Source organism: Gopherus flavomarginatus, chromosome 9 (assembly GCF_025201925.1).
Source record: "Gopherus flavomarginatus isolate rGopFla2 chromosome 9, rGopFla2.mat.asm, whole genome shotgun sequence".
Taxonomy (NCBI): domain Eukaryota; kingdom Metazoa; phylum Chordata; order Testudines; family Testudinidae; genus Gopherus; species Gopherus flavomarginatus.
In genome coordinates this window covers 84,371,419-84,397,020 of record NC_066625.1, presented here as the reverse complement: position 1 = coordinate 84,397,020, position 25,602 = coordinate 84,371,419, and the positions used below count along the sequence as shown (strand labels likewise).

Here is a 25,602-nt window from a genome sequence, read left to right as displayed (position 1 = left end):
TTTATTTCCCCGCTTGATCCTTGTCTACTTGTCTTTGGGGAAGAAATGGGATCTTACTGTGTGTGTAACAGGAGGCTCCGAATCTCTACTGGGGATTGTCATGCAAATAAAAAATAATTATCCACATTAAGCATTAGGTTATCTGAAAATAAATGCCTATAATGCTAATAACAGTGTCTTTTTCTTCCAAAACAGTCCCATAGTGCTTTGCAAATTATATATCCCTTTGAAATGCAGCTACCTCTTGGGAGAACTAAACGGAGTAGGGCAAGGAGCAGTAATTCCACGCAGCCAGGGAGGAGATTAGAACCGAGCAACTCCAGTAGAGCATCTGTAAAAGGATACAATGAAACACTGAATGAAGAATTTGATACACTAATGTGTTTTCAAATTAAATGTCAGAGAATAGAAATTTAAAAAAAAAATTTATTGAAACTGTCTGGACATGACAGCAAAGGCCACCCAGAAGTCACAGCAGGTTCAATATGTGGTAACCTACTTCCTACTCACGTCTGACTGATGGGAACATACTACACCAATGTTCCATGCCCTGTTATACCTTCCTGTACAATTCCAGATCTGTTTCAGGATCCTTATCTGAACCCTTAATGAGCAAGGCCAAGCGATCTCAAAGTCTGCCTCTACTTCTGCACTTCCCAGTGCTAGCTGTGAAAGGGGCTGATAGTGTCAAATGTACGGCTCTAGGCAGGGGAGCATCCTGAACTGTGCAGTGCGCTACCACCCGAGAGCAATTGAACTACTGCTAGTCACTCCCTTTCCCGCAGCAAAAGAGCAGCAAGTAAAGCAAATAGCATTTCTCAAAGAAGGCAGGTGCTCAGAGAGAACAGTGGTGAACATGGTCTAAAACCTAGTGTGACAAAGTTCCTCCTCTGCCTTGGTGGGTCCTGCGCTTACTGGCGGACTTGCTCGCCTCACAGATTTACCGTGTGGATCTGCAAACAGCCCAGAGACCTTCCCCTCTGGTAGAAGCCACAGTCCAGGTCAGTTCCTCCTGTGTTTGATCAGGACTTGGGAGGTTTGAGGGGAACCCGGGCCTGCCCTCTACTCCGGGTTCCAGCCCAGGTCCCTGTGGACTGCAGCTGTCTAGAGTGCCTCCTGGTACAGTTGCGCGACAGCTACAACTCCCTGGGCTACTTCCCCATGGCCGCCTCCCAACACCTTCTTTGTCCTCACCACCGGACCTTCCTCCTGATGTCTGATAACACTTCTCAGTCCTCCAGCAGTGTGCCTGCTCACTCTCAGCTTCTTGCATGCCTCTTGCTCCCAGTTCCTTTCACGTGTAACCCTTCTGCCCCTCTGAGTTGGCAGCAACAAGGGCTGGGTTCAGTATCCAGGGGTTCTGTTTCAATAACACAATGCAAAACCGGCTCTAGCCCCCACCCAGTGACTTGGGACAATTACATACCACCCCCCCAGGCGCCTCTAGGAGGCAATACTTCGCTACTTGCAAGCACAGAGTCTGAGTGTAGCAACATCCTTTTAATAAAGGAGGGAAACAATGAGGCATCACGTTGGAGAAACACCACAAACAGAATTATAACACAAACCATAAGCAAAAACCCACCTCCAAGTACGTTTGGCAATGTCCTTTCCCCCTTAGGGTCTTAAGTCCAATCACCCCGAAGTCCAGCAACCCGAAAGTCTGTGGTCAGTGCCACCCCAGACTTCAAAAGTTTATCTGCAGAGTTTTACCCCCCCCAGCCTGGGTGGAAATGGGGGGGCTCACACAGGGTATTAAGGGGCACCTTACGTGGGCCAGGGCCAACTGCTCTGCCTCTCCATGGAGTTCTGCTGCAGCCTTCACCACGACCAGCTCCACTACACCAGCTGTGCCGCTCCTCCAGCCGACCTGTGAGCCACTCCAGCTGTCCCCGCAAACCACTCCACTCCACTCACTGTTCCATGAGCTGCTCCAAACACGCTGCAAACTGCGCCACTCTGCCAGCCGCTTAGCGATAGATCTTCAGGCTCCCCCACTAGTTAACACAGCACTCAGTGATCTCAGCTCAGTAAGCTTAGCTCTTTTAGTGATTTCAGCTTGTAGTAGAGGAGCCCTGGTGCTGGTGCACCATTGGCCCAACGTGAATTCAGCTCAGCAGCCTCTAGATGGACTCCTACTGGAATAAAAATTAGCTCTGCTCTTCAAACAGTGGAGAGAGGAGGATGTGCAATTGGTGTTCCAGGCCCTTAAAAGGGGCCCATACTATCAGGTACTCACACCAGTCCCCAACCTCTCTCAGTTCAATGGGTTTTGGCACCCATGTCCCTTGTCTAGCAAGTGCTACTTAATTGATATTGAGACATCTCTGTGATAAAGCAGTCTCATAGTTCCTCATTCACATAATTAGGGTGACAACACTTTATTCCTCCTGCCCCAATAACAAAGAAATTGGGGACCCCAGAGCTGTCAAAATAACCATCCCAGGCTGCCGTGGTCTATGCTAGGTGGGGTGGGTGTGCCAATGCAAATACCTAAAATTCCTTTCCACACTCCCCATAATTCACCACCAGATGTCAGGGTAGAGCTCATCCTGACTCTGCTTACACACGCACTTCCTCTCCTCTGGCTCCCTGGCTCCCTTTGGCCTGACTGGAGTGAGCCCTTTTATAGCATCAGAGGGGCCTTAATTAGAGTCAGGTGCTTAACAGCCTCACCTGACTCTTAGCAGGTTAATTGGAGGCAAGTGTTCTCATTAGCCTGGAGCAGCCCCTGCTCTGGTCACTCAGGGAACAGAAAACTGCTTATCTAGTGGCCAGTATAGCTCCCTTCTACTACTCTGTTGTTCCCAACTGGCCTGGGTCTATCACACTAGATAGATAATCCTGCATGAGAAATTGACTTAAAATAAAGAAAAGCAAAATATATCCTTAGAAATATATTGTTGTGACCTTCGATTTTGTACAGGATGGCTAGCTAGTATAATAAGGGTACATTAGAAATGCACATAGTTAAATGAATTAGTTAATGTTTGCATTTGCTTTGCTGATATTACGTGTTATCCAAGTGCTTATTAATATTATTTTGGAGGCTCATTGTATGCTTTACAAACTCTGTATATTAAAGTCATGTATCCATCACTGAAATGTAGCTACCTCTGGGGTAGAGTTGGTTTCATAGATTCACAGATTTTAAGACCTGAATGTCATTAGATCATCTAGTCTGACCTCCTGTATAATACAGGCCAACATTTTTCCAGTAAGGCATCCAATCTTGATTTGCAGACAAAAGATGGCGACTCCACCAGTTCCTTTGGTAGTTTGTTCTAGTGGTTAAGCACCCTCACTGTTAAAAATTTCTGCCTTATTTCTAATTAGAATTTGCATGACTTTAGCTTCTAATCTTTGGTTTTTGTTATGCCTTCCTCCACCAGATTAAAGAGCCCTTTAGTACCTGATATATTCTCCATGTGAAGACACTTATACACTGTAATCAAGTCATCTCTCAGGCTTCTTTTTGATCAACTAAACAAATGGAGACAGATTAGAAATTAGAATTGGAGTCGGTAGACTAGGATTGGGGTTATAGAACTAACACTTCAGAACACATGTATGGGTAGGTAATGCAGCCTTCAGCTGGCTGTCCGACAGAAAGGAGAAGGGACCTGCTGCTATCAACAGCAACAGTCATTCTCGTTTAGATCCAGTGGTGGAAGCCAGTGATTTTGGAGCATGAGGTCAGGACTGTAGTCCTGGTCATCCATGTGTATGTCATTTATTCCTATGAGCGTGTCTGGTTTTTTCAGCATATATTTTGCTATATGTTCCAGCCACTAGAAGGAGTTATAGCTACACTCAGTCTAGTCCATATGAGTCTGTCAAGTCCAGTGTCCATTGGCAAATATCTAATTATTCAGAGGAAAACCAAAAAAAAAATCCAGCACAGGATGTGTGGGCCAGGGATGCAGTGCTGTGAATGGGAGGAAGGGAGCAATTTCTGGGCCTGTAAATGGAGTTCAGGGCTTGTGACTAAGGGGTTAGTTATTTGGCAGTATGAAGAATCCACACTGCTCTATATCAGTTCTTGCTTAATAAATATGGGCGGAGAGGCCAAATGGAATTAGGTGGACTTAGTTGGCTAGTACTAAATGCATTTATGCCAAATAACTTAGGACAACTGGCTGGAGATGAAGTACATTCAGCATTACACAGCACGCGAAGTCAGGAGACGCCCCCGGGTTGCTTTAGGATAAGCACTCAGGCTAGCCTTCATCTTGGTTTCCCCTACTATAAAATGTAACGTAATATCACTGCAGTTAAGCTTCACCAAGGCTAAATTATCTCTGTGAGGCTTGAGTCTCCACAGTCTGGGCTTCAGAACTTATTCCCAAGGGAAGATTAGCAGGATAAAATAATATGTTTTATTATGGGAGAAATTCACTGCCGGGCTGCTTCAGCCCCCAGGGAGTTTGCTTAAGGGCCTCTGCCTTCCCTGCAGGCTGGAGAAACTCCCCCTGTGATGAGGGGATGGGTGTAGGCAGGGACAATTGGAGGCGAAATAGGTGGCGGGGATGGCAGAAGCTTCCTAACAGTGTGGGGGGCCACCCCCTGCGCCACCCCTTCCCCCGAGGCTCCACCCTCGTTCCACCTCTTCCTCCCAAACCCCTGCCCCTGCTCTCTCTCCTTCACACCCCTGCTCACACTTACTGCCAGTAAAAAGTGGGGGACCATGCCCCTCCCTTTTCCAGCACCCCTGTCTGGTGGGACTGATGTTCTGTGTCTGGTGCAAGGGAGCAGCTGCCACTGTTCCAATAGGAATGGAACCCACTTACACCAGGGCTGAATTTGATCCCTTGGATAATTGATGATATCATTGAAGAAGGAAGAGTAAAGAACTGTAGCATTTAATTCAAATAAGCACCCCCCCCCCAAGACTCATGTAAATTAGCAGGCAATGTTATTGATCCTGTACTCCCTGGGAAAATAACAAAATCTGTCAAAATGATGAACGCTAAAGTAAAAAGAAACCTGCCTGAGTGAGAGTTGGCAAGTCTGTTAGCAGAATGACTACTGTACTGGAAAATTACTGCGTGCTGTTTATAAAGGCAATCAGACAGGAATGTTAGTCTTGGAGTCCCGCTTTCTACCTCAGCAGCTGTATTATTCTACTAGATTCTTGGTATTTTTTTATTCCCTAAAGTTTTAGTGACTGGGTGTGGCACAACCTGTTATCAAAATCAAGGTTCACCTGATTATTTTGACCCAATGTAGCACTTGACACAAAGAACAGTTTCAGGCATGTAATATAGTGTGATAATGGAAAAGGTCTGGGTACTGCAGTGAATTCAGGAGGGGTCTTATAAACAATGTATTTTTGCCTTACTTGCTCTATCCTAAAATTAGTTTGATAGCTCATAGTTGGATAGCTCTTAGAGAAGAATATCTGAAAATCAATACCAAGAGAATAACTCTCAAAAAGCCCTCCTATAATATATATAGACATATACACACACACACACATAGAGAGAGAAGATCTTAAAGTCAAAGAAGGTTTTGCCATTGACTGCCGTGGAGACTGGATTTCACCCAATGGTATATATACTCTGTTGCACTGAAAACAACTGCAATAACATTTTAAAAGTATACTAACTAGAGCTGATGTTTAGCTCTTACCTGTGTAGTAAATAACAGTTAGTTTGTTGTTCAACAAAAATATTATTTCTTCTTCAAGTGCTTGCTCATGTCAAATATGTTCTAGGTATGCGCGCACCCATGTGCACGATCGTGAGAGATTTTTGCCTTAGCGGTATCCGTAGGGTCGACTGTGGTGCCCCCTTGAGTGCCGTACTCATGCGTCGGTGTAGCAGGCGCCACCGGCCCTTCACCCTCTCAGTTCCTTCTGACTGCCCGGGGTGGTTAGTTAGAACATCTTTCCATGCTTGTGTTTTCGTCTCTTCTGACTTTGAGCCTTCGGGCCTTGTAAATAGTTGTTTATAGTAGTTAGTATTAAGTAGTTGTTAAGTGTATTTGGAAGGTAGAGTCCCAGCGGGGACTTCGCCCCAGGTGGGATATGCCCCGGTGTCCAGGGTTTAAGGCCTGTGCAAACTGTAATGGGCCTTTGTCTGTAAGTGACCCCCACAGCAGCTGCTTCAAGTGCTTGGGGGAATCACATGTGAAGGACAAGAGTCATATTTGTAAACGTTTTCCACCCAGGGCTCAGAAAGAGCAGGATATTCATTTGAGGGCTCTTCTCCATCCAGCTTCCGAGCCATCCCATCAAGACTCAACTCCTAGTACCTCGGACTTGGTATGCAGCGCACCTCTAGTACCGGGCTCTGCCTGGCACCGCTCCCCATCTCCAGTGCCCAGAAAGACAACTAATAAGCACAGCTCCCCAGCAGCGGGCAAGGAAGGCCATGGGGCATCAGACAAAGGACCCAGTTCAGTCTGCCCGGCCACTCCGGAGCTCTTAGCCCCTTAATGGATCCACCACCGACTCCTGGAAGCAGTAGGGGACCTAAAATGATGGCGGCATTAGCACCTTCCCAAGCTCCCCCAGTGCCGAGAGATCAGAGGCCTCTGCCGGCACCATGCGTGCTGTAGAAAGCAGCAAAGGCATCCTACAAGCCTTTGGTCACTGGCATAATTTCTCAAGGCTAAACCCTGCCATTTTTGAGTGCCCTTCCCTCCCACCTCCTCTTCCCCATTCACCTTCAGGGACCCTTCTCATGAGCAACTCCTCGTTCAAGAGGTCGAGAACCTCCTGCCCCTGGGGGCGGTGGATGAGGTCCCTCAGAGCATGAAAGGAAAGGCGTTCTATTCCCATTACTTCCTAATCCCAAAAGCAAAAGGGGTCCTCAGACCCATTCTGGACTGTCTTCGCCTCAACAAGTCTCTCAGAAAGTTAAAGTTTCACATGGTCTCCCTGGCCTCCTCATTCCTTCCCTGGATCCAGGAGACTGGTACACCACCCTCGACTTGAAGGATGCTTATTTCCATATTACCATATTCCAAGGTCACAGATGTTTCCTCCGTTTCGTAGGGGGCGGATGCCATTTTCAATTCATAGCACTGCTCTTTGGCCTCTCACCGGCCCCAAGGGTGTTCACAAAATGTCTGACGCCAGTGGCTGCTTCTCTGAGACGTCGAGGGTTCCAGGTCTTCCCATATCTCGACGACTGGCTCATCAAGGGCAGGTCTCAGGAACAAGTGCAGAGGAGCCTCCATCTGGTGCGTTTCACATGCCGCAACCTGGACCTGTTAATAAACAAGAAAAAATCCACCTTAACGCTGGTCCAGCAAATAGAGTTCACTGGGGCAGTTCTCAACTCCATGTGAGCCAGAACCTTCCTTCTGGAAGCGCTTTTTCAGGCCATGTCAGACCTGATCTCCCATGTGAAGAACAACCCTCTCAGCATGGCGCATACCTGCCTGCAGTTGTTGGGCCACATGGCCGCATGCACATGGTCAGTCATGACCGGCTCCATCTCAAGCATCTGCAACTGTGGTTGTCATTGGTCTACATCCCCAACAGGCACGACCTAGACCAGGTGGTCTGGGTGCCAGATCACATCCGGTCGTCCCTGGATTGGTGGTTGGCCCCTGGTCGGTGTTGGAGGGAGTCCCCTTCATGACCCCATCCTGTCATTGACACTGGTATCCAATGCCTTGGACCTGGGCTGGGGAGCCCACCTTGGTGAAGTGAGCATCCTGGGCCTTTGGATGTGGGACAGTCTGATCCTCCATATCAATGTCAGGGAGCTAAGAGCAGTTCGTCTGGCCTGCCAGACTTTCTTGCCCCACCTGAAGGGCAAGGTGGTGCAGATCCTGACGGACAATACTGCCGTGATGTATTACATCAACAGGCAGGGTACAGCCAGGTCGTCGGCCCTTTGCCAAGAAGCTCTCTGCCTGTGGGATTTTTGTAAGCAGCATGCCATTCATCTGGTAGCCGCGCACCTGCCTGGAGCCAGGAACATCTTAGCAGATCACCTCAGCCCGGACCTTCTTATCTCGCCACGAGCGGTCACTCCATCCGGGCAAAGGGCCGGCAGCGCTTAATATACCAATGCATGAGTACAGCACTCAAGGGGCCCCACAGCCAAACCTATGGATACTATTATGGCAAAAATTTCTGACAACCCCTAGAATGGACATGAGCAACACATCTCAAAGAACAACAGTTACGAAAAGGTAGGTAACTGTTTTATGTTGAATGAGAATATTCACAGTGGAATCTATATGAAATAGAACCCTAAAACTGTATTGCTTTGCTTTTGTTTCTGTTCCAAGTTAGTAATTTAGATTTTTTTGTTTTTAGTTTATGGCCCTTTTTTTTCCTGTCGTCCCTTGTTCAGCAGCAGAGATCAATTCTGTCGTCGTAATTAGTGGAGATACTCAAGGAACCGCTATAATAAAAATGGTGAAACTGTTGTTACGTCAAAGGTGGCATAGGTCAAATCAGAGACTTTGTTGCAAATGCAGGGAAAATTAGCTTTTCAATGCAGGGGAGGGGAAGGGGTTGGAAAGTAATAAGCATACAGTGTGCGTGCGCCTGCCCACACACTCATATATGGCTGTTTGTTTACATACATACATTTAGTGGAACAATTCAGGCATGTACATAACTGCTCAAGATGTGGGTGAAATGTAATGGCCTGTGATATACATCAGATTAGACTAGATGTCCTAATGGTCCCGGGGGACCTTAAACTGACTCATGAATCAATGAAAAGTAACCTCATAATCTTTTTGTTTCCCTCGCCTACCCTATCATCTCACCTCTCCCCAACATTTGTTGACATCTTCCATTGCATCTTGTCCAGCTCTTTGACTGTAAACTTTTCAGTCATTTATAGTTCTTGCAAACATTCAGCATCCCCAGATTTAGATATAAGATACTGTGCACACTAGTTTTTCCAAGGAAGCTGGGAGTTTCAGGTGTGAACAACTAGGTAAAACAGCAATTTCAAGAGTAATGACTAATCCAGTCCCTAGAAAGATCAAATAATGAGCTGATCCTCCAAAGAAGTTTAAAGTTTGCTCCAGGGGCCTGCCAGACGAATGTTGCCACAGCGGATTAGTCAAAGAACTCCCAAACTCCTCAGAAGAGATAGTAAGAGGTCAAAGGTTGAGGAAGACTCAAGCGGCAGAGATTTAAGACCTCTACTCAGATTGCAAGGCCTGTGTATCCCAGTGGCACTTGGCCTCTCAGAGTCTGCCGACATAGACACCCTTGCCATTCAGTGGGTTAGTGTGTTTGCTTAAGAGCCCATCATCTAAACAGAACCAACCACCATTTGATTTAAGCATCCAGCTCTCAAACCTTCTGTACAGCACTCTTCACAAAAAGTCCCGTAGACTAAACCATCCCTAGGATTGTGAGAAAGATGAGTTCCTGTCACATAAATAATTCAATCCTTATTGGAAACAGGAGAGAAGCTCTCAAGTGACTGTCTGCAGCACTCACATTTTTAACTGAAGATAATGTCATCACCTGGGAGGGAAAAAAACGAACATAAAAAGGGCTGCAGTGTCAAGCAATCCCTGAGATCATGTTACAGGCTTATAACATGACTGGAAGCCAAATGCCATATATGATATACACAGCTGGCTTACTTAATAATGTAGGGCTTGCCTGATTGTTTGAAGTTAGAGCAGCTGAATTATTTTTTATGTTGACATAAGCAAATGCTTAAATTTTTAAAAAGTCTCATTCTAAAGGTGCGTACAGGTGTCTAATGACTGTAGCAAAGGAAACCTGCCTGCTTTACAACTTAATAGTAACCAGACAGGAATGTTGTACATCACATTTTTTGGTTGCAGATATACACATTACTTAATGGGCAGTCAGTTGCTGATGCTAATACTGCTAATGTAGTCCTGCACATTCCTTTAACAAGTATGAAACGGGCAGCAGTCTTCATATTTAATCAACTATCTTACCAATAAGGATAGAATCCTTTATGTTTCCACTCTTGCTCCCATCAGTAGCCATGATGTTCAATTCCGGAAACTTTCAGCAGGCACTAGAAATGATGCTGGATGACTGATTTTTAAAGGATATCGGCTAGGAGTGAGGACTTGTCAATATTGCACACGTTCCTCCTGTGGGTTTTTGTTATAGGAGCTCCTTTTGTAACCTCCCTCAAAACTCTAAAAAGGATCTTCCCGCAGAAGTGGTGCCTAATAGTGGTTTTTTCAATACTATCAATTAACCCGTTCAGTCTGGAATCTCTAAACCCAGAAAGGAGCCATAGATACACACCCATTTGCCAGTGACTGTGAGGTGGATGTAAGATTCCAATAAAAACACCTCTACAGAGGATGAAGAACTAGCAAGTTTCTGTAAAGAGAGATGTTAAAGGAAGCTACTCTAAGACTTGCCATATTAAAACAGAACAGTGGTTCCTTAATTCTAATATCCTATTTCTAACAGTGCCTAATGCAAGATGCTACAAAGAAAGGCAACACAATGCACCTGCCACTAATTTTCCATGGGAGGAATGTCTTCCTGACTCAAGCTTATGCCTTAAAACACAGGTTTTGATAATCCTAATTTTACAAAACCTAGCATGAATGCAGATGCTGGTTTTGTTCATATGATACTTGACATTTATTTAGAGCCTCTAAGAGTCATAAAGTGCTTTGGGAACCTTATGGAGTTAAGCCTCACAACATCATTATGAGGGAACAATGGTGATTTATAGAAGCACAGGCTAAAAGGAAGTAGGTCATTAGCTGACAACAGAAAAGGAGTTTTAGGCATTAATGGAATCATAGAATATCAGGGCTGGAAGAGACCTCAGGAGGTCTTCTAGTCCAGCCCCCTGCTCAAAGCAGGACCAATCCCCAACTAAATCACCCCAGCCAGGGCTTTGTCAAACCTGACCTTAAAAACCTCTAAGGAAGGAGATTCCACCACCTCCCTAGGTAACCCATTCCAGAGCTTCACCACCTTCCTAGTGAAAAAGTTTTTCCTAATATACAACCTCAACCTCCCCCAGTGCAACTTAAGACCATTACTCCTTGTTCTGTCATCTGGTACCAGTGAGAGCAGTCTAGATCCATCCTCTTTGGAACCCCCTCTTTTAGGTAGTTGAAAGCAGCTATCAAATCCGCTCTCATTCTTCTCTTCTGCAGGCTAAACAATCCCAGTTCCTTCAGCCTCTCCTCATAAGTCATGTGCTCCCGCCCCCTAATCGTTTTTGTTGCCGTCCACTGAACTCTTTTCAATTTTTCCACATCCTTGTTTTAGTGTGGGGCCCAAAACTGAACACAGTACTCCAGATGAGGCCTCACCAATGTCAAATAGAGGGGAATACTGCAAAGTATCTAAGTAAGCATACAACAAAAGAATAATCATTTAGTGGGATCATTTTTACCTGTAGCAATTTACATGTGTGACAGGTCATAGTTTTCTCTTTTTTTAACTGTTTAGAGATAAGGAACCAGATTCAGAGCTGGTGGGAGTGGGTGCAGCTTCATTGATTTCAATGGAGATGCACCTGCTTTCACCATGTCAGAATTTGGCCCATAAATTTTAGTAGCTAATGAATTTGCAGCAGAAATCATCAGTCCATTTTCCTGCCAGCATTTGCACAAATTGAACCCAGAACATGGTTTATACTGCAGTCCAAGGATTCTAAACATACAAGTATTGTTGAACCAGAATCCCTAGTTTTGGCACCACAATAAACATAGAAACTAGCAGCTAAAAATCTCGGGTACATTATTTGCTGAGAACCATATTTTAAACTAATTGTTGTTTCTTAGTGGCTCTCTTTGGACTTACAGAAAGAACATCTGCTTGGCATCTGTTTTGGCTTTGTTGCATCAGGATTGTTTTAATCGTTCTCTAAAGTGAAAGGGAGGACACGAATATTTTATCTTAGGTTTACCCAATGTAACTTTTTATAGGGATCTGGTGCTTGTTTGACTAACTACCAGTATTAATTACATGCTATATCTCTGGATTGTGCTGCTTCCCAGATTTTATGGATGTTCCAAGAAATGTCTTCCATTACAGATAGTTACTGCATATGCTGGGCCTGGAGAGCATGGCTGGCACACTGGCTCCTTTAGAAAAATTTTTTTGCCACCTTCATAGGTTTAGGGTCGTCAACATCCCCTGACTCTGCCACTGCTTTCTGGATGATCTTGAGCATATCACTTCTCTCCCTGTTCCTAGTTTCCCTGTCTGTACAGTGGGAATAATGATACTTACCTCCTTGGTAAAGCACTTTTTGAAATCTATGGATGAAAAGTGCTAGATTAGAGGTAGGTATTATTACTTGTTATTGAGCAATCTGCATTGTGTTGAATTTAGTCATAGGATTTTGCATTCAAAGGGCTCAGTTCTGTCACCTTTACCTTCGCTGAGTGGTACCCTATTCTGCAACTAATCTCACAGGGCTGCTCTACACTGGGGGGGAATCGATCTAAGATACGCAACTTCAGCTATGCTATCTGCGTAGCTGATTGTTGAAGTACCTTAGTTCGACTAACCTGGCCATCCTCACAGCGGCGAGTTGGCTGCCGTGGCTCCCCCCGTCAGTGCTACTTACTCCTCCTGCCAAGGTGGAGTACGGGCATCGATTCACAGATCGATTTATCATGTCTAGATGAGACACGATAAATCAATCCCCGATAGATCAATTATACTCGCCTATCCGGCGGGTAGTGTAGACATGCCCATAGAAACCAATTTTTAAAACTGCCCAGAGCCTATTTCTGGTGCCTGGGTTTGGCACTGACTTGCTGCGTGACATTGAGCAAGTCTCTTCATCTCACTTCAGTTTCCCCATGCCTAAGAGGGAGGTCAAGATATTAGCCCACTTTTTGGGGGAAGCACTCTGGGACCTTCAGATGAAAAGCAATGGGTAAATGCTAAGAGTCATCATTGGGGGAGATCTTTATAGTCTCAAAGGAAGTTAGGCACCCAACTACTCATTGACTTTCAATGGAAATTGAGTCTCTACATCCCTTTGTGCCTTTGTAGATCTCCTCCACTATTATTCAAACTTTAAAACCAGCCCTGGGCTCTAAAATGGGGCCAAACCAAATCTCTAAATCCAACTGTCTCTGAACTTTAGAGATGTTTGAATCCAGATCCAAACTTCCTGGCTCTGGCCCAGTTCACACTGTTGCTGGAACAAGATGGATGCTGAAAACTCAGCAGTCCATTATTGGTTCATTTCATTATTTGTACCAATTGGTGCTGATGGCAGCAGTGTCAGGATGGTATAGGAGGTGCAGGTTTGAAGCCATTTTTGCCCTCTGATACAGTTCAGACAATCAGTTTCAACTGACTGTTTCCCTCTACACTTCTTATAGCATTCCCTCTTCCCCACCTTAGAGACCTGGATGTTGCTTTTTAGATCATTGGAGAAGGAATTTTATAAAAATAAAGCACCCAGAATTTCACCCAGCTTCTCCTGCTTCTGCTCGAATGTCACACTCCAATACTCAGCTGGATTATTGAGATCAAATGGGCCAAACATGCTGACTGGCACAGCTCCCTTGAAGTGGGTGGCACCAGTTTACACCAGCAGAGAATATGGCCCATCTTTCAACAACATCGAGGATTAAAAGCAATTTGTCAAAACATCAGCGTGTTTCATGAAGAGCTGGCTGTGGTTGATGTTCCTGGCTTATCCTGCTCTAATAATCACCTAAACACCTACTGTTACTTGTTTGCTGAGAGTTAAACTATATTTTAAAGCGCAGAGAGGGCTGCTTCCTTACTATTTAGGCATTATGCCCTGAGGACTCTGATCATTGATGCTGTATGATTCATTGATTGTAAGCCTTTTAATTGATAAGAAATCTCTCATCTTAATTACTAGCAGCATTTCCATTTTGGCTCTTAGACCTGTTGTGAACACCAGAAAGGGAAATAATAGGGTTCTAGCCTGCAATGATGGTACTAATTTAGGCCAGGATCCTGCAAAGTCTAGCTCACACTTAACTTTACTCACTGTGAATAGTCCCTTGGCATTCAGTATGTAAAGCTAAGCACTCATGTAAATTGTTGCAGGATCAAGAGCCCTCAAGAAATTATAGGATTATGCTTGTTTTATTCTTTGTTTGAACATGATTGATTATAGCTGATACAAAGGAGTTTTAACTAAAGCTCAGGACTGTGAATCAAGAGATGTGAATTATATTTCCAAGTCACTTCAACCATCTGTTCCTTGGTTTCTCCATCTGCAAAATGGCAGTGCAGATTCTTCTCAGGATCACAAAAGGGTGACGGGGGTAGTGAGGCTTAATTAATTAGAGATCCTTGGAGAGAAAGTGCTGTAGAGGTGGGAAGCACTAAAATTATTATTACTATTATAACATTATACAACCTATTTTATGCTTTTAATGTTCTTTTAAAAAGAGGAAACATATAATAAAGTTACTTAAGTAGTCATAAAAATAGACTGTGGTGGAATAGTGAATTGAAATGTATCGGTCAGTGGCACTGTTATGAAGTTCATATCCAGTTGGGAATTTGTTTGCACTTTTGGACCCGGAATGTACAGTTCAATTTGCTGCTGCAATTTTTATCTTTTCGATCTTTAAAAGGAAACCCTTATCTTTGGATACTGTAAAGGTGCTTAGTGTCTCTTGTGTTACTGGCGGAGCTTGGTTTGCAAAAGGACATTTGTTTGCCTAACAGCTGCTGTACTGTTTTGAAGTAAGGGAAGAATTAGCATAGAGAGAGCGCTAAAGGAACTCTGCTTGTTCTCAGGTAGTTTTGACTCCAGTCATGAGTCTCATTCTCAGGTCTGGGTGAGCTGTGCCAAGCTGAGTGCAGGACCTGAGAGCTGGGGAACGAAGGTGGCTTTATATCAGCTTTGTAACTCTGTGTAAGTTAGAGACCCCCTAAGGTAGCTCTAACTTACACCTGGCCACTAAAGAATGGGTGGGACATAGAGATGATAGAACCACATCCCCTTGAGCAGGGTGTGGTGCAGAGGGAATTCCCATCTGGAATATGTGCCAGGTTTTCCAGTCCCTTTGTGTCACAGAGCAGTGCATTGGTGATTGTTGTCTTAGATACCACTGTGTGGGCACTCTGTCAAGGGCTCACTATTGAATGGCAACCACTGCATGAAGGACAAGAATGTGCCAGCAGGTACTTAGAGGAAAGACAAACCGATGGGGATGTGGCATTGTTGCCCGCTGTAAAAAGCTGGGCAGAATCTCCTGGTTTTACTTTCCACTTGTGGTCACAGTGACAATGAAATCACACAGACCAAAATAACAAAAAGAAAAGCATGATTTTTTCACTTTCCCTTGAAATTAGCAAAACTGAATTTGGGAGTTTCACTTCCTGTGCCAACCTCTTTGCAGAGCTGCAGGCATCAGCTGTTTTCATGGCCTGTTCAAAGCAGATTGGGAATGCAGTGGAACGGATGACTTCTTTGAGAAAGTTACTCAGTACCTTGAAGCTGGTGCTGCCCATCCCCTGGAAACTGCAACAGAAATATTCTCTTAGGCTCTGCCCTTCTGTGATAGATAGAATAGATTTTCCATGTCAAAGGAAACCCCATTTTTCCTGGCTGACACCTTGTGACTTGAGTTTCATGTTCTATATTCTTTTCTGTTTGGATTTCAGAGAACTGCTAGTTCATAGCTTTGCTCTCTTTAGCCACCTGACAAGGCCCTGGACTCTGGTTCAATGATGTGCCATGGCAGATTTGTAACTGCCGTTGTGTGCCACTCATAGAGACACACTGGAAATCTCTCTTTGCCCAGGGACCACATTTGACATATTAAATGTATGAAAGGACCTGATCCCAAAGGCTTTCTGTTGACTTCAGTAGGCTTTGGATTGGCCCTATGTGACCATTCATCTTATATTCATGACATTTATTCTGTCCTGTCGCTCACTGTTATGTCTCTGTTAGAATGGTGCCTAACAAGTCCACTGAACAGGAATGAAATGAGGCACTTTTCAACTCCTTGTCAGAGCAAGGGAAACCACATAGGAACTCCTTTCCCTTCTTTAAAGGAAGGTCATAATCTGATTAAGGCATTTCAGGAGTAGCTGGCAGGACACATGCTGCCCATCCTAAAATGAAACCAATTCAGAGCAGCTTCTGCCAAGAATGTATTTTTATCTTTGGCTTTCTCCTTGGCTGTCAGTCTCTTTTTTGTCTTCTTTTGCCAGTAGCTAAAGATCATGGGGAGACTGCACTGCAGCAGGGAGTATTCAGTGCAGCCATTCCCAATTCCGTGGCTACTTTAAATGACCAAAGCAAATCACTTCCTTTCCATCCATCCCTTTGGTGAATGGCTCCTGTGACCAGACAGGCCATGTTCACATTCTGCTCAGAGAGGCCCCAACCCAGCTCACTTTGAAGTCAGTGGGAAACTTTTTTGTTAACTTCAGTGGACATTGGATTCTTCCCTGATAGGCTGGATGTGTCTGTCCTTCTGTCACAGCATTAGATTACACAGGTGGCATTATTCATAACCAAAATATCAAGCAGCCAGATGCTGAGATGCACCAAACAATTCCCCACCCCTTCAAAAAAAAATAGGCACTTTCACTGTCTTCCTAGCTGTTGTAGTCACCAAAATTAATGAATGTATGTACCGGATGTGCGCAGGACAGCTGGCAAATCTGTGACCATGTGGCCCATCACATGCTGTTCTTCTCAAACCAGCTGGTTTCTGCCTTAGCCTCAGACGTGATCATCAGCACAGTAGCACCAATGGTAACAGATTGGAGATGAATTCATGACAAGTACACAAGACAATTCTAATTTTATATTTTATGGGCTGAGCGTCCCCTCCCTCCCAGTAACATTTGTATTTTTTTGGATCATTAATTCCTTTAGGAGATGCAAACCTTTAAACAGCCTTTTTCCAAGTGTTGCTCTTAACTAGACACCTGTGCTTCCCCTCCTAGGCTTTCAGCAAAAAAAAATCCTTTCTTTCAAGCAGATTTTTTACTTTGAGAAAGCATCTTACCTATCTGAGCCACATCCAGTATTAAGTAACTCAGGATTAGGTGACAAGGGAAAGATTCATTTGATTAAGGATGCTAATCTAGATGGCAGTCCTAAATAATAACCCCAAAGGCTGACTTCCCAGAGGAGCATAGACGATTGCCTTCCTGTGCATACACACAGAGCTATTGTTCCAGTCCTTCAGTTCGTCCTGGAATTCCTGTAATTACAGAGAACATCTTCCTCACTGACAGATTGCAGGAAGCCACAAGATGGATGCTATGTATGTACTGTACAAAGCATCCGTCCTGCCCACCGCCTATACTGGATTCTTCCCAGACAGAAGATGAAAGGACGTAAAGGAACAAAATTGTCCGAACTGGAACATTCAAACTGCAGATGGGTACTTTAAATCAATACCATGGGAGCCCTTTTAGAAGTGTTATCTTGTATTTTTAAAGACTGCTTGAGCCTTGGCCGTTTGGTTAAGGTTGGATTTGCCAATAAGAGGAATCTTGTCATTTAGCCACCATTTTTAAGGATCACGTGCCTTGAACTTCAAAACAGAGCGAGTATCCTTATTAACCTCCAGCCAGCCCCGGAGCGATGGAAAGCGGAATATTGACATCAAGTGTGATGAAAAGATGAGCTAAAAGTGACTCAGTTACATCAGCAGTTTGCTTGAGTGCTGTTCTAGGGCAGCATTATTTGCCAGGGAGCCCTGTAGCCTTCCGCTACCCAGAGCAAAGGAAGTTTTGCAGACAAGACACACATTATCTCCAGTGCAACATCACTAGTATCACTGGCCTGCAAAGCGCTTTCCAGTCTCCGCACAATTCAACCCAAGACGGTACATGATCATTATGTGTCTATTTCACACAGATCAATACAAAATTCACAGGCCTAGAACAGGAGGATAAGTGCAGCACTGGATTCCACCATGTCTTTTTTTTTTTTTTAATGTTTCTTCTTTGTTCTCTTAACAGGTGGGTGACAGGCCATTGGAGTTCTTGCTCTGCCACCTGCGAGAAAGGCATCCAGTACCGGGAAGTGACTTGTGTTTATCAGTTGCAGAATGGCACCTATGTTAACACCAGAGACCTCTACTGCCTGGGCAACAAACCCACACCCGTACAAAGCTGTGAAGGCCAGGACTGCCTTTCTATCTGGGAGGCTTCAGAATGGTCAAAGGTAAGAACTTGGTTTGAGGGGGAAACCAATCAGTATGATTACAAATGCAGAACTGCTGTATGGTGCTGAGCTTGGCTTCCATACCAGTGAATTATTGAGGTAGGTTCTATACACCCAGCTGTATTATGTGTATCTTTCCAAGCTGCAGTCAAGACCACCAAGGAGAAGCATTTCAGTGACCTGGGATGAGGAGTTTAACCAGCACAGCAAGCCTTTTGGCTCAGATCAAGTGTATTTTGAAATTAATATCTGATAAGTGCTCTGATCTATGTTGCAGGATGCCCTGGATCACTCGATCTTTGAGACTTTTCTGATTCTAGCTTGTGTGATCCTAGAAACGTAGAAAAACTAGTGCATTTATAAAGAGTTTGTAAATGATTAATAAATTATGAATAGATGTTACAAGCATTTTATAGACATGAGTAGTATGTGCTATAGGTGGTAATAAGCCATGGTTATAAGCACCCTACTGACCTGTTGGAGTCTAGCAATCTTGTAGAGCAGTTTCCCCCAAACTTGGGATGCTGCTTGTGTAGGGAAAGCCCCTGGCAGGCCAGGCCAATTTGTTTATCTGACACGGCCAGAGGATCGGCCGATCGCGGCTCCCATTGGCTGCGGTTCGCTGCTCCAGGCCAATGGGGGCTGCTGGAAGCAGCGGCCAGTACGTCCCTCAGCCCACGCCGCTTCCAGCAGCTCCCGTTGGCCTGGAGCAGTGAACCGCAGCCAATGGGAGCCGTGAGCGGCCAGACCTGCAGATGCGACAGGTAAACAAACCAGCCCGACCGCCAGGGGCTTTCCCTACACAAGCGGCATCCCAAGTTTGGGAAACACAGTTGTAGAGCAATTACTTAGCCTTGTACTAGAATGTCTATTAATTATTTATCAGACAAAGTATAAACTATTTATAAATGTGCCCTTATTGTAAAGTGTGACCAAAAAATCTAATTCGAACATAAGGGAAATTCATTTCTGTTTTTGACCATGAATTTATAGGAATTAGGCTGGGCCATATGTTATGAAGTAGTAAAACCCACCATTGATGCTGCAGCCTTTAAGGAGAATAGACATAGTAAAAAACCGACATGTCCAGTAAAATCCCCAACTATCCCTTAGAATGCAATAGCAAAATAACAAGCTTTGCAACATTAGCAATGAATGAAGAACAGAAACAATATTTTCATAATTAAAATAATCCTGAACAACTCGAGTGTAAGGGCTCCAGGGACCCTGGATATGTCCAGGGGTTGCTAGCCTGCAGTGAAGTCCATGCTGCCATGTCTTCACTGGTATTGTTACCTGCGCTGGCTAGATTAAAAGGTAGTGCAGGGTTGCCTACCTGCTCACACCTTCATTTGCTGTATAATGTACCCTGAGAGGTGGGTTTAGGATGTGATTATTTTTGAATTTGAGATATCAAAGAAGAGGTTTGAGAATCCCATATTGATTTCAAATATATCAGACAGTGTCATGGATAGTGTGGCTTCATATTGTGGCAGATCTCTTCTGATAGGTAGTTGGGGTTTGTGTCCAGATCAGTAGCAGGATATTCTAGCCCAGGGGGCCACGTTTTCAAATGGGCCTCAATCCAATTTCTGAAATTGCACCTGCAGTTTACTGTGCTCCCATTTTTGAGCATTTAGTTTTCTATCTGTATCCATGCACAAAAATTGTGATGTGTATATACGCATGCAGCATTTGCCTGGCACAGAGCAAACACAGAGTGACGTGGCTGTTACGATGGCATTTGTTTATTGTATTAAGTGCTGACCGTGCTCTCTTTAATAAAGTCTGCTGTGATTGTTAGGTTGCTTTTATATGGTATTTCAGGAATGAGAACGGAGGGGAGAGTGCTGGGTTAGTGGCTTCAGTGTGGCCACTCATCATTCACTGGCACAGACATCTACAAGAGATACAAGCTTATATTTTTCTTGAGTCAGTTGTTTGCCAGTCTCCTTTAAACTAATCCCTGGCCTGCAAAGGGTGCATGGTAATTTGCTTCATATTCTAATTCTCTCCAATAAGATCCCCAGCCAAGCTGGCCAGGATATGTTTCTTGGCCATCACTAACTCTCCCAACATGACTTCAACGTTTGTGTTGACATAATACCTGCTAGACTCATCTTCATGATAAAAAGTCCATTTCCCCTTCGGCGTTGCACTTGTGGTTTCACAGGCATAACTCCAGAATGGCTGTATTACAGGGCAGGGTCAGCCTGTGGGCAAGAGGATGCTTTTGAGCTCTCTCTGTTTTGCAGGGAGAGCTTTTTTTTACTTTTTGTACTTTTTTTTTAGTACAATATCAGATAACCTTGGATAACTAGGAGTGTTTATACTCCTAGAACTTCAGGATCCCAGCTGTGTTGCAGGGACAGAGGGTGTTTTTTTTAACAGAGACTAAGTGCTATTTAATTGTAGTCAGGAAATCTCCAGTACAAAAGGTAATATTCTAAAGTTCCAGGACAGTATATTATTTTACCATTCAGCAGGACACTACATACATTCGCTAGTGCTTGAAACTCTTTTTCTTCCAAATCTTTTCATCTTTTTCCCATTCCCAAATGGAGGAAGCAAAGTTCTGGGATTTTGGAATATTTTATACATTTTATACATCATCATTCCAGATTATCCCTTCTTTTTATTTCTGATGGAACGCGTATTCCTAGGTCTGTTGCATTGTAGAAATGCTTGTTTATGATGGTACTGTTGTCATTGTGGTTTCCTGAAACTCTCGCCTATTTCAGATGGGTAAAGCTCATCAACTGGTTGTGTGTGGTCTTTTCTCACCAATCCATTTCCCAGTTAGAACAGTGTTTGCATCTTGCTTTCGTTAAATGAGTGTAATTTGAGCTACATGAGGGATTCATCAGAGAAAAAGTCAATTAAACAGTTTCATGACAAATATATGTATTTTTTAAATTATGTGAAAGTGAGAGATTTATTTTTCCGTTAATACTTTTCTCCAAAGTTTTGAGATCTAGATTAATCATTGCCAACCAGTTGGTTTTTGAAGTTAGTTCTTTTTCAAGACACGTTTTTGCGATCATATGGTCCATTTTGACTTAGGAAAGACAATTTCACACTGTGTCAGTCTGAGCACATTTTATACCCATAAACCTTTTTTGGCTGGAAATCAGTTAAATCCTTACCATCTGAAACTGAGGTTGTGGAAAAAAACACACTATCACAATGGTGATATCATTTTATAAACCAACTTTCACATGAATTATGTTGTTCTTTGGCTACAAAGAAAAAAAAATTGAATAAAGTGCAAGTTGAGGTCTGATCACCAGTGAAAAAGTACATTCTGAAAGCTAAATCCAAGACAATCTTCAGTGTGGGGAAAAAAAAATTAAGTTCCCTTTTTAATGCCAAATGTTTGGAATTATTTGGCTAGAGTATTGCTCAACCCATTTTTAATGACCAAAAATAGAGAGTAGTTACAAAAAGGTGAAAGTTTCTACTGTTCAGGAGTTGGGATAGAATATAAAGAAAAATATGCTGATTTGCTTCTACCAAGAGGCCCGTAATGACGTGTAATGCTCAGGGGCCAGGTAGGCCAAAGTGCAGTCCAGATAAGTGGTCAAAGTTCACACAAGTGGTCCAATAGCCAGCAGATCCAATTCAGGGAGAAGACACACAGAGGCAGCTAGCGGGGTCTGGCAAGATCGTAAGTCAGGATCTGATAGGGCTGCAAGGCAGAGTCAAGCAGGGTCCAAATAGCAGCTAGCAGGCAAAGGCCTGTTACTCAGACAAGGCCAGAAAGAAAGCAGGAAGTTTATATATGGCCACCAGCCAATCAGGGTCAAGACCATGTGGCCAGGGCTGGCTCCAGGCACCAGCTTATCAAGCAGGTGCTTGGGGTGGCAACTCCGGAGCGGGCGGAACTTTCAGGTATTCGGCGGCGATTTGGCGGAGGGTCCCTCACTCCTGCTCGGAGCAAAGGACCTCCCGCTGAATTGCCGCAGATCGCGATCGCGGCTTTTTTTCTTTGGCTGCTTGGGGCGGCAAAACCCCTGGAGTCGGCCCTGCATGTGGCCAATCAGGAAGCAGATCCTGGAACCCTGGAAGCTGACCCATTCGAGTCTTTGAATTCCCTGGTAATTGAATGAGCTGGTGTGACGTGATGACCAAGGCTGCTTCCTGGGAACCCCGTCGGCTAGGGTTTGAGACCAGGGTCCTCACAACATTTGTCGATGGGGTTGTCTCTTGGCTTTTGTCTCAATTCTTTATAAAAGCTTTTGCGCTTTGGTCAGGTGTAATCTGGACATTCATCAATTGCAAATGTTTTCTGTAGAATCTTTGTAAAACCCAGGCACTAAAAAAATGTTCTTAATGGTCAGAGCAGTTGAGCAGAGCAATGAACTTGTTAATGAAGTGGTTGATATGTCACCACTACGGACACTCTGATCACAGACTGGGACCTTTGTTTAAAACACTGTTTTGTCACCTCTAGGAAAGCAAACGTGGTATAGATTTGTGAATGACATAAAGGCTCATGCAAATAAATGCTTGGTTTTCCAAAATGTTTGTAAATCCCCTGAGAGATTTTTACATTGTGAAAAACACTCCTACTTTAGCTTTACTCACTTTTAGGGAATTGGATGATTTGAGGGGTTAAGAACAACAAGATGAGACCAAGCACCCTTGAGGAGTTCCTCCTGTCACCTTATGAAATCTTACACTGTAGTCAGGAACACTGTGTGATAGTTCAGGAAATTCTGCACCAAATGGAGTAATCCATTGCTTGTGGGTACAGCCTAGAGAAATACAGCTTGAGATCTCAGGGAAGTTGATAAGAGCTTTAAGGAGTCTGCCACTGCAGCTTACAGAGTTCTCTCTGTAGCCTGAAGGAATTTGTCCCAGTAGCTTGTGGAATCCTATGATGGTGTTCCATCCATAAGGAGGTCATGCAATGAACAGCACACAATAAATTAAGTGGACAGCTTCCCAGATTTTAAAGAAGTCATTTTGTAGTTGCTGTGAAGTATTTAAAGGCATGTCTGTTAGTTTGCCAGCTCATAAACACTTGTCATTCATGTCCTTAACAAGGCCAGCAGGTCAAAACTGCCTGGATTGTATTTTTTAGACAGACAGGCATGCTGAGATGTGTCCATTTGATGTAACATATCAAGCTGATGCTTGTTTCCAGCATAGACCCCCTGAATGGAGAAGCCTCTTGGAATATACTCAAAAGACCTCACAGGATATTTCATATCTCCACTATTTATTCAGTGTCAAGTCAACTGTCTTTTCCTCACAGATCCCTGAGGGGGAGAACTTGACGCTCAAGAGAGGGTTAGTTATCTCAGTTGGTATGTATATCATTTTCCACCCACCTGTCCCCAGCGGGCATTCCATGAAAACTGGTTTGTAACCACTGCACTGGCAGGAAAGTGGAGTGTAGGAAGACCATACTTGCTGCTGTACATTGGTACGATTTAGATAGGTTTGACAATGCCACCCATTCCAATATCCCTTTGTTGGAAAAGTGATCATTTAAAGCAGTGTTTCTTAGTCTTGGGATTGTGACTCCGTCCAGGGTGGTTCCTTGAGGGGGCTGTGAGGTCAAAACAAAACAAAAATTCCAACCTTCCTTCAACTTGGGTAGCAAAATGATGCTCAAATATCCCCATGTGCATAGCAGCCTTGGCAGAACCCACTTCCACAGAACTCAGGAACTTGAAATGGACCTTTGGTGCCCACTCACATGCATGTGGATTACATTGTCATAGTACTTGTAATCCTGTCTCCTCTAGCGGCTGCTCCCAGCAACTATAACTGTCTGCTGCTTTCTCAGAGTTAAAGACTATACCCCTTATCACAAGTGGGAGAGACCTGTGCTTTTAGTGCTGAAGAGCCTGCCTTTGACCCCTGCTATGACTCAGGTGTCTGTGTATAGCCATAATTTTCTGAATGTCGTTTTGAACTGATTGCAAACTGGGGGGTCGAGGAGGGTGAATGGAAATACATTGGCATAATATCACCCTTGGGTTACGTGTACTGTATAATTGCATGCATTGCCATAACCTGTGGTGGGAAGCATTATTAAACAAATAGAGAAGAATGTGAATGTGTTTGTCATTTGCTCTCAACATAATTATGAGAGAGCACACTGTACAGAATCAAAGATACTGTGCAAAGTACGCATTTTCTGCATTGCAGAAGACCTTGCTGCAGGATTTCGTGAGCTGGTATATCGCAGAAACTTGCAAATTCCACTGTGCATCCCAAGAGATTGAGTTGGTGCCACTGTGATTTTTAGAATGCTTCATTGCATAGTCATGCAAAAGCAAAGGATGCAGAAGCTTCCCTGTTGTGTACTCTGGTATATTTGTCCTTCTTCAGTATTGACAATAATCTCTTAAATAAAGGGGTTAAAAATTCTGCACGTGCAACACTGACTGCTGTTTAGAACTGGTTGAAATTTTTCAAATAAAAGGGTTTTTTTGTTTGCAAAATTGCTGTCTTTTGGAAATATTTTTCCACAAAATATTGTCAGATTTTTTTGCCCTTTTTTTTTTAAACATTTACTGGGGAAAATATGAGGGCTGTCAAGCGATTAAAAAAATGAATCATGATTAATCATGAGATTAATTGCACTGTTAAAGAATAATAGCATACCGTTTATTTAAATATTTTTGATGTTTTCTACATTTTCAAATATATTGATTTCAGTTACCACACAGCATGCTAAGTGTACTGTGCTCACTTTATATTATTATTTTTATTACAAATATTTGCACAGTAAAAAACAAAAGAAACAGTATTTTTAATTCACCTAATACAAATAATATAGTACAATCTGGGTCATCATCCAAGATTGCTATAATATGAAATATATGGCAGAATGCAGGTAAAACAGAGCAGGAGGCAAATTTCTCCCAAGGAGATCAGTCACAAATTTAATTAACGCATCATTTTTTTAACAAGCGTCATCATCATGGAAGCATGTCCTCTGAAATGGTGGCTGAAGCATGAAGGAGCATATGAATGTTTAGCATATGTGACACCTAAGTACTTTGCAATGACAGCTACAAAAGTGCCATGCAAACGCCTGTTCTCGCTTTCAGGTGACGTTGTAAATAAGAAGCGGACAGCATTATGTTCCATAAATGTAAACAAACTTGTTTGTCTTAGTGATTGGCTCAGCAAAAAGTAGGACTGAGTGGACTTGTCGGCACTAAAGTTGTTTTGTTTTTTGAGTGCAATTATGTAATAAAAAATCTACATTTGTAAGTTGTACTTTCATGGTAAAGAGATTGTGCTACAGTACTTGTATGAGATTAATTGAAAAATACTATTTCTTGTTTATAATTTTACAGTGCAAATATTTGTAATAAAAATAATATAAAATGAGCAGTGAGCACTTTGTATTCTGTGTTATAAGTGAAATAGATATATTTGAAAATGTAGAAAAACATCCAAAAAAAATAAATTTCAATTGTGTTCTATTATTTAACAATGCAATGAAAACTGCAATTAATTGTGATTAATTTTTTTAATT

At 43.4% G+C, this 25,602-nt stretch overlaps 1 protein-coding gene across 1 annotated transcript in view; it reads left to right on the top strand.

Annotated features, from left to right (window-relative positions):
• ADAMTS17 (ADAM metallopeptidase with thrombospondin type 1 motif 17) overlaps positions 1-25,602 on the top strand; it is a 278,450-nt gene that overhangs the window by 223,809 nt on the left and 29,039 nt on the right. Inside the window, exon 21 of the mRNA XM_050967133.1 lies at positions 17,894-18,098. Coding sequence (XP_050823090.1) covers positions 17,894-18,098 — 205 coding nt within the window. The remainder of the gene's footprint in view (positions 1-17,893; positions 18,099-25,602) is intronic.